Source organism: Poromitra crassiceps (genome assembly GCF_964638095.1).
Source record: "Poromitra crassiceps genome assembly, contig: HAP1_SCAFFOLD_519, whole genome shotgun sequence".
Lineage (NCBI taxonomy): Eukaryota > Metazoa > Chordata > Actinopteri > Beryciformes > Melamphaidae > Poromitra > Poromitra crassiceps.
The window spans coordinates 79,407-89,374 of record NW_028151889.1 but is presented as its reverse complement, the minus strand read 5'-3'; the positions used below and the strand labels follow the sequence as shown (position 1 = coordinate 89,374).

The window sequence follows — 9,968 nt, the reverse complement described above, 5'->3', positions numbered from 1 at the left end:
TTCTGGGGTTGGAAGGGCGCGGGAATGGAGGCAGCGTCGTGGTTGTGCCCAGCTGCCTGCGGGGGTTGGCGCTACGGGGGGCGCACAGGGGCCACAGCGGTCAGGGGCATCGCGGGCCTGAAGAGACACTCAGCCGCCTTTGTCGACATTTCTACTGGGTGCAGATGGAGGAAGAGGTAGAGGACTACTGCCTTTGCTGTGTTGAGTGCGGTGCGGGGAGGGTGGACAAAACTGTTGAGTGGGGAAGGGTAGGACCACCTGTGCCATGGTAACATCAGAAACGGAGATGGGCTAGATGCACGTGGGACTTGGGGATGTGATGTGCGGGGGGGAAATAAAAAGGGGAAATGCTCTGTTTGAAATGAAAAATGTTGAATGGCTTATAGTGTTGATGTAGGGTTGTTTTGGGGTGTCATTTGGGGGCAAATGGTTTAAAAAGGGGGGGGCAGTGTAGCGCGGGGAAAGGTGGAGTAGTATGGGATAGCTAGTAGGGTGTAGGTCTAACTGTATCTGTCTGTTATGTTGTTCTGTGCATGTGGGGTTTGGGGTTTTGGAGTGGCAAGTGAAGGGAGCATAGGGCCAGTGGGTGGAGACTAGGGGAGGAAGTGGAGAGCTGTGTGAAGCTGGAAGAGAGCAGACGTGCTGGGGAGAGCTAGGCTAGGCTAGGAGAAGCTAGCAAGGTGTTGGCGTGCCTGCCTTTATGTGTGTCTGTCCGCTCGTTAATAAAGAGTTTGATAAGCCAAAGGATCTGCCTCGGTGTGCGCCTCATTCCGCCACAATATGTTATTAAGTACACCTGATACTACAATAAACCATTGAGAAACCTTTTGTTCCATTTTTTTTTAAGGTCAAACCATATTTGCAGCTGACTACTGCAGAGCTGTATCCGAGAATATGAAGTGTATGAGTTAGGTTAACCTTGCCCTGCGGAGGGCAGTAATACGCCCAGAAGCGTTTACACTGCCGAAAATCGGATAGAAGAACCTGTGTCATGTGACCGGAAGCGGAAACTGCCCACTTTCTCGCCAGCCCCCCTACAAAAAAGCGAAGCAAGGTGGTTGATTCAGCTGACTAGATACATAACGCTAATTATTTGATCTGTGAAAGATAGCCATGGCTCTGGAATCAAGAATCACACAGGAAGAAATCAAGAAAGAACCAGAGAAGCCCATTGACCGAGAAAAGGTAGCCATCTGCTTTTCGCTTAACGTTGTTTACCTCATGCTAACTGGTTTGTTAGCCGCCGGCAAGGCTAACAGTTTGGCGATGTGGTTTCTTTTTGTGTGCAGGACACTAACAAACGCGATTTTAAAGTAGTATAAAGCTATGTCTCTGTCGCTGCAACATCACTTCCTTAGCTCTATAGGCTGCAGAGACAATCAGACAATAGAATACACGATAACTTAACGTAGCTAATAGTTAGCCGCTAAAGCACGCCAATGTGCTAATCAATCATGTGTATTCAACTCTGCTACATTACGGCTAACGCAAGGAAGCATTCAGCAGATTTTTGAATGCACTTTGGTGTGTGTGTGTGTGTGTGTGTGTGTGTGTCGAGGCTTAGCTACTGAAGCATCAAGCTTTAGTGTTACTATGCCAACATGGCATGGTTTTGTATAAAGAGCAGCTGGAAATTCGGTGACTTTCAGAAGACTGGGTCTGTAAATCATTCTGCAGTATTAATCAGTCTTGTCTAAAAGGGGTCTGTGCCATAGACTGTATAATTCATAGGGTCTGTGCCCATTGCTGCCCAATGCCATAACAAAGCAGGAAGACTGTTATTTTTATGGCAAGTTAAGTTACCATGGGAAATTTCTCTGTAGAGATAGTCTGCACTATACTATACTGAGAAACCCAGAAATCGTTATGGTTCTAAAATTATACTGATTTCTTCAATAAAAAATCATTTGAATAAACTAATAGAAACCTTGTCCATGAGTCCAACATTTTGATACCTTGTGATTGTTACCTCATTTGAAATAATAAGCAAACTGATGAGGTACCCACATAATTTTTTTGATACTCTGTGTTGGTTAGATATCAATTCTACTTTTGTCTCTGTGTGTTTCTACTGCAGACCTGCCCCCTGCTGTTGCGGGTGTTCACCACCAACAGTGGCCGACACCACAGGGTGGATGAATTTGCCAGAGGCAACGTTCCTTCCAGCGAGCTCCAGATATACACATGGTGAGATCACTAATGGCACGTACAAACTACAAGATCCTCGTCAGTCTCTGTTCCTTTCACACTAATATACTGTAAGTTACACGTGTGTTTTGTTGTGGTACCGTTTATCCAATGGAATCATGTTTGAGGCATTCAACTGACGCTGTTTTAAACCAATAAAGTAGCTACTAGACAGAGCCTTGGTAGTAGCCAATCAGAAACAGCGGAGGCGGGTCAATCATATGGACCCGTGCAACTGCGAGACTTGTCGAAGTTTTGCAAAACATTAGAAACTGGGGAATCGTGGATGTATTTTACCAACTCAAAATGGACAGCTGATGGATAACATTAGGTTATCTGTGGATATTACTGGTGGATAACGTCATCTGAGAGCAGCTCTTCGGTAAGTGTCTCTATTCGCTGCTATTAACGTTACCAAAATGTCCTGTTAAGTGTTAACGTCATGAAAGTTAACTTTGTTAATCTCCGTGTTACGCGATGTGTACGGTATTCACTCGGCTTCCGTAAATTATCTAGGTGCTTGTACATAACGTTACGTTAAGGGTTTAAAGCTAAAGAGTAGCACACCAGCATGGACGCGCTGTTGCTATTGTAACGCCACGTTCACACACACGCCTAGGGCGACGCTTTAAGCAACGCCTAAAATTTAGGCGTCCTTGTTAACAGACGAGATCGTTCACACATACCGCTGCCACGCTGTGCTGAAGCCACGCTCGCGCTGTGCCTACGCTGCGCTGCATTTATCGTTTAGGCGTCTGTTCTATTTTTCAGCTCTAGGCGCGCTGAACTGTCAAGCTGGCTGTTGTTTCTGGTGGACTTGGGCCATATTTTCTACCGAGTTTGCCCAAAAGGGAGGGTGGAGCGCGAATTAAGAGTGCATAGTAGGAGAGCTGTCCTTCATGTGTTCCTCTATTAACGTCTTTTCTGTCAGATGTATTTATACCCCCCCTCTCTCAATGCATGTATCACTCATGGTGTTGATGACTCATAGTCACATGATTACCCGAGGGAAAATAACAATTACAGCGGGCCAGGAAATAGACAGACATCCTCACTTGCACATTACAATAAAAAAGAGGACTCACCCATGCTATAAATCAGATCTGAAAAGTGTAAAAAAACCGCTGCTCATGTGTTCAGCGTAGCGCAGAGCGTGGCGTCCTGTGTGAACGAAAATAGGCGCCAGGCGTGCATGAAGCAATGCCTATATGCGTAGGCGTAGGCGTGTGTGTGAACCGGCCGTAAGCTGTTGCAGAAAAAAGTGCTTATGCGCCATCAGTTAGAAGCAAAACACAAAGCTGCCGTTCATTCTCTCCAGCACACTGCTTCCCTGCCGGGTGCAACAACGACCACGACCGAGGTACGAGCATCTATGGCTGACCGTGTGTGCAACCTGAAAGTTCGCGTGTGTGCGTTCATAGCGGAGCATGACCTGTCGTTCCATTATGTCGCAGCCACTAGTCGAGCTCGTCAAGTCGGTTGCTGAAGATAAGAGCGCACTCTCCAGATTGTCAATTTCGAATGCACACGCCTCCTACCTCTGCACACATGGCATTGCTGCCCAGCACAAAATTCAACTGTCAGCCAAATTGCAAACAAAGATGTTCTCTTTAAATGCTGACGAGTCAACAAATGCAAACATGGACAGGATCCTTAATGTTCTGGTCAGAAAGATACATAGATGGTTGATTATTTGTATGACTACATTACAAACTGAGTCAAGCCGTGCAAAAAGTATCAGTTTTATTGAATAGATTCTGTCATGTGCTGATAAGTGCAGTAAAACCTTTTATTTTTCATTGTACGTCCTTAGTTTTGATTGATGTTTGTTTTTAGAAGTGCATTGCAGATAGACTAAGGAAACCAAGACAAGAGTTAAATAAATGTTCATGACTACTTGCACAACTCCACTACTTCCTGAAATGAGTAGGGCATCTTGGTTTCCTGTGGATGAACTGATTAATGTCAGGTGTGCCTGACTGCTGCAGTCACAACAACAGTGATCAGGCACACCTGACATTAATCAGTTCAACCAATAGTGTGGGGCCCCGTTCCAATACCCATACTTGTACTTCTTTCTTGTAGTATGTACTGCCGCTGCCCTCACAAAGTATGGATTGTAGTGTGCAGCATGCATGCAAAATGCATACTATTGGGACACACTACATCTGTCGTCACGTGAGCTTCCTGAACTCCGACCTCTTGCTCACTTCCGCCGACGTCTGCAGCGCCACATTTGAGTTTTTTTTTTTTTTTTTTTTTCAATAAACAAAGTCTGGCAGTAACAAACAGTACATTATACAAAAAATTCAGACTAAACATTTACAAAATTGGAACAGACAATCAAATAAACAAAATAAAATAAATAAAGCAAAAACATTAAGTCAGAGATCTAAACAGGAATCAAGATATGCATGTTTTGGTACACACCATGCTTGTTTGGTTTTAACATATTTCAAGGCTTTCTTAAAGTTAATTATCTCATTCATGAACACGCAGCTCAGTCAGTGCGACGTAACTCCAGTAGGTGGCGGTAATGCACAAAAAGTTGTTTGCCAACCGCCATAAAACATTAGAAGAAGAAGAAGAAGACATAACTTCCTGCTGCGCAAAGGATTGTGGGGAAGTTTGGCTGAAGCAGCATGCATCGATGCATACTCCGAAATAGGAGCTGATGTAGTACAACATCCTGGTACTTTTGGCATACTGCATCTGACATACTATGTATTGGGACATACTAAATCTTTTTTTGCCTACTAAATAGTATGGAAGTATGGGTATTGGAACGGGGCCTGGGACAGGATCACCAAGATGCCCTACTCCTTTCAGGAAGTAGTGGAGTTGTGCAAGTAGTGCATGGGGGGAACTGTGTGTCTTATTTGTAAAATTAAATATCAACTGCAAATGAGTGAATAATGATATCGACATCAGCAGGTGGTGGTGAGTGAGAAAATGAGCGGATATTAGTGTTTCCCCTATATAGCTACATCTGGAGCAGAGCAGTGCCACTCACTCAGCAAATTGATGGTTAAGACTGAAAAACAGTCTAATCTTAATGTTAATAGTCCTCTAATCTGGTTTCAAGGGGCCAATTTTCCTTCGGCGGCACCGATGGCACCGCCGAAATTCTTGCCGCCGGTATCCTCCCCCCCCAATGCGAGATCAGTTTTCAGTCAAAATATTTTTTTTTTGCTTTAATCCCTGCAATAAAAGACGGGCGTGTCGGTCTACTAATTAAAGTCATTTTGGTTTTCACATTATATGACTGAGTTGCGACAAGATATTCCACCAGGAGGAGTCCCTGACAAGTCTGTCTGGTCTCCAAACCACGTTTTGTCACATAAACACAAGTGAGAAATGCGCTGATATGCAAGGAAGAACAAGGTCTGCTCACTTTTTAGCCGGCTTTATTTACAAACACACACGCTCTCACAACTTAAATACTTTCTCTGTCTTTGCTCCTCAGACCACTTGCCCGGTGCTCAGAGGGTCCACAGTCCGGTCTAAATAACACAATTCAGGCTTATCATAATTATCGCGGCTTCCTCTCCAGCCAGCACAGAGAGCAGTCAACGGGCACCAGCTGTGCCAGGCTGCTTCATACAGTAACATTTGGAGAAAAGAGGCGGTCCTCCTGATAAATCCTTATGTCGAGCAGCACAGCAAAAAGTGTAGTTATAAACAGGACAGAGGAAACTCTCTTGTGTAAATGTTTTTTAGACAAGGCTGCCTAAGCTGCTACAGATGACAGCCTGTGTTAGGCTTGCCGCAGTAGTCGGTGTTACTGGTGTCACACGGTAGTGGGGCATACACCGATTACATAACATGTCCACCGGTAACACATTTCATTTTTATGGAGGAAGAAATCTGAGGGAGGGCCACCGCTCGACCCAGCCAAGTCTCGGCCAAGGTGCTGGAAAAATAACTAGACTTACAAATATAAAAGGAATTTCCGCACACTTGAATCTGTACAGATTTCACATTTATTAAGCTTTCGGTCGACTAGACCTTCATCAGAGCAGGAGGAAGAAATGAAAGGAAAACTGCAGTTTCAGCATGCACAGGGGTAAATTACAAGCGCTCCCTCTGGGCTGCAGTGTGGCTCCACTGTTCTGGTTAGACCAGCAACTAACGTTAGTTAACGCTATGCATCTTATGAACACAAATTATGCCCTCATACACATGTAGGTAAGACTCTTAGCTAAGCCTGCGTGTGCATGCTGTTGTCACTGCGGCCCATTTCTGGAAATGTGCCTTTTTTCCACAGCGAAAAGTCGATGCTAACTTGGCATCATTGCTAGCGGGAGGGAGGACTTACCAGCATTCAGTCATTGCCTGCTTGCTGGTATTGTTAATCCCATGTCAGAAAAAGTCTCCAGTTGTGTCGCTAATGTTAGTTTCTTTTGAGAAAGATTGTCTCCACGGGCGTCTGAAAAGTTGTCTCGAGTCAGATGCAGCCATGAGTTGTGGGGCAGCAAGTGTTGTGTGAGCGTCCAAACTAACGTTAGTACTTTAAACAGCAGCAGCAGCTTGTCTCTATGACCCTACAGAATGGACGGTTAAAGTTAGACTCTTGCTTACTTCAAAACTTTTATTATCAACATACATATAACGTAACATTCGCTCTAGTCTAGCTCGGGTCTAGCTGCTGAGGATATCGAACTGGTGTCTCACTGTTATTGTTCCCGGGAAAAACATGCACTAGTAGGAACTAACAATCCTATTGTTTACATTTATTTTTACGTTGTCAGCGGTAACACCTGTGTTGTCACGTGTTTATTACCCGGTGGGAAAATGTCCACACCGTGGCATCCCTAGCCTGTGTCTGCCTCCTCTCCACGTGTCGTGTGCTCTCATTGGATGCAGCTAGTAGACTTGAGCTAGTGCAGTGCCTGTTGAGCCCTGCTCCTTGGATCCCCAGCAACACACCCGGCAAGTGTAATGTCAATCAGACAAACGGTTCTCGGCTATTCTATGTGATCTCCTTTTAATAATGAATGTAATGTTTGTTTGTTTGTTTTTTCACTTCCATTCACTGAGCCCCCCTGGGGAGGCTCGTCTCCCACTTTGAAAACATCTGGTAACTGCTACAAAAGTCCTGAGAGCTGTACACACACACTCCAACACAGAGACATGAGAGTTTTGCATTGCAACATATGCTCGCAACTAGGGTTGGGTACCGAAAGCCGGTACCGCTACTTTTACAACCGGTACTCCCGGTACCGAATTGCAACACATATTTAGGTATCTCATTTAGGTGCCATGCCCAAGCTGCTGAGCGAAATATCCACCCTCCGGTGCTCTGAAACCGTTGCTGCACGCACCTTCACTAACATTATAGGGCATAACACATAACATTATCGTTTGAAATCCTCTTTGCAGCCTCTTTAAATACAAAAAAATTAGCTTTAACTTTAAAAAAGTACAGTTTCAGTCACCATTTAGGCATTGGTACCGTTTTAAAAGTATCGTTTTAGCATCGCTATCGGAAAAGTACGAAACAATACCCTACTCACCACAACATAGCCGTTTGAGGAGGAGGAGGGGGTCGTCACAGTTTGGGTTCCGGCACATTTTAGCCCCACTCGGGAGAAGATCCACAGCGAGAGAACACGGCGACGCCTGGCATGAACCAAAAATGTAATGGAAACCGAAATCAGCTGAAATCAGCATGAGCTGGCGTGGCTTGGCGCAGCCACATGTGCCAGTGGAAAAGGCCCGACAGACAGACAGACATAGATTCTTGGAATTAGTAGAGAGATGTAGAATTGGGCGTTGGAGCCAGTGTGTCTGACTGTGTGTTTGTGTCCCAGGATGGATGCGACCCTGAAGGAGCTGACCAGCCTGGTGAAGGAGGTGTATCCAGAGGCTAGGAAAAAAGGCACTCACTTTAGCTTTGCCATCGTCTACCCTGACCCCAAGAGGCAGATATACAGGTTGGTGTCATGTGATGCATTCAATGTTTTTGAATATAGACATGGGTTATTGACAGTGCTTGAATTGAGATAGAGAATTACAAGGGGGCCACCTCGGTCAAATTTCACTCCACCTTCAGCTCTTGACAAGTGAAAACAGAATATTTGGTAAAAATATTGCCTTTACACCTCTCTTAAATGTTGATGTCCATGCCCCTCCTCCCGCCATCCCCCAGAGTGAAAGACATCGGCAGCACTGTATCTGGCAGGAAGGGGACAGACGACTCCATGACGCTTCAGTCTCAGCGCTTCCAGATCGGAGACTACCTGGACATCGCCATCACGCCACCTAACCGAGCCCCGCCCATAAACACACGCATGAGGCCCTTCTGAACACGCACACACACACACGCACACACACACACACACACACAAGTCTACCCGCATGTTTGTTTTTTTAGACATTGTTTATCTTGGATAACCGTTCATTTGCCTGGCTGGCCTCATTTTATAAAATGTGACGTGTAATAAAGTTTTTGTTCCCCACTGAGTTTTCTGTATGGAATTTAATTAGACTACGGTAGTTATTTGATGATGAGGAATTTGATGGAAGAACTCAATATTGTAATGGGCAGGGATGCAAACTAGCCACTTTTAGGTGACAGTCACCTTTTTTTGATCCCAAAATAGGGCACTTAATTTAATTATTTCTGAGTGGTTTTGTGTATCTTGTGTATCTATCTTTGTGTATAAGTTTGCATCCCTGAATGGAGCGAGCTTCAACTCTGCCATATTCCCCACTGAGTTTTCTGTCATTTCTGTATGAAATTTAATTAGACTAGTTCAGGGATGGACAATTTTTTTTCCCTGAGGGCCATACTGACTTGCATCAAATTAGTGAAGGGCCGCATATTGGAGATCATACCTGCCAACACTGCTGATTTTCGCGAGAGTCTCTATATTTTTAACCCTCTCTACTGTTGTGATTGGTAATTTCTTGCTAATCTGCCAATATAATAGTGATACAAATCCAATGGCTGTAGCAGATGAGATTTATTAACATAATTCTGCCTTTTATTGAGTTTTGGGGGGTTTTGTTTTTCTTTGATGACCTTGGGGGCCAGATTGAGATGATCCAGGGGCCAGGTCCGACCCTGGGACTGCATTTTGCCCATGTACTATGGACTAGTTATTTGATGAGGAATTTGATGGAAGAACTCAATATTGAAATGGAGCGAGCTTCAACTCTGCCATTTTCCCCATGAGTTTTCTGTCCTTTCTGTATGAAATTTAATTAGACTAGTTATTTTATGATGAGGAATTTGATGGAAGAACTCAATATTGTAATGGCGCATCAACTCTGCCATATCATTCCTAATTAAGTGGTGATGGGTAATTTGTCAAACACTTTTCATATTCACAAATCAGAAGTATCTGACTCCCAGTGATTTCTGTTGGATGAGGTGGTGTGAGTAGGAAATAAAATACAGAAATTAAGCATCACATGACTAGCTTATACCTGATTGGTGTGTTGTTACAACTAACCCCAGGGGCCCTTTTACTCCGATGCAAGATTAGTGGCTGAGTGAGGTAACTTCAGGTTTAACCCTACTGAGATAGATCACCATGGCAACTCATCACGGCTAACCTGCTCCGGGGCAGGTTGAGATCAAAAAGCAAGAGAGACCCACCTTCTGACCAATCAGCTATGCTCTGGAAACAGGTGTCATGTCATAATTTTCCAAATGACGATTCCAATAAAACATGAAAACCAAGAAACTCCCCCGAACAGACAACTCACGTTGAAGCCACATAGTTAACAGGTAAAAGCAGCGCGAGCGCGAGACCCCTGGCAGCGTCTCTCCC

The 9,968-nt window shown here is 44.6% G+C and overlaps 1 protein-coding gene across 1 annotated transcript; it reads left to right on the top strand.

Annotated features, from left to right (window-relative positions):
- Positions 1–1,032: 1,032 nt before the first annotated feature.
- Positions 1,033–8,652, top strand: LOC310771318 (histone deacetylase complex subunit SAP18). The gene is made up of 4 exons (XM_083663959.1): positions 1,033–1,185; positions 2,078–2,187; positions 8,001–8,123; positions 8,339–8,652. The coding sequence occupies exons 1-4, from the start codon at positions 1,114–1,116 to the stop codon at positions 8,493–8,495; spliced, it is 462 nt and encodes a 153-aa protein (XP_083520085.1). The 5' UTR covers positions 1,033–1,113; the 3' UTR covers positions 8,496–8,652.
- The last annotated feature ends 1,316 nt before the right edge of the window (positions 8,653–9,968 follow it).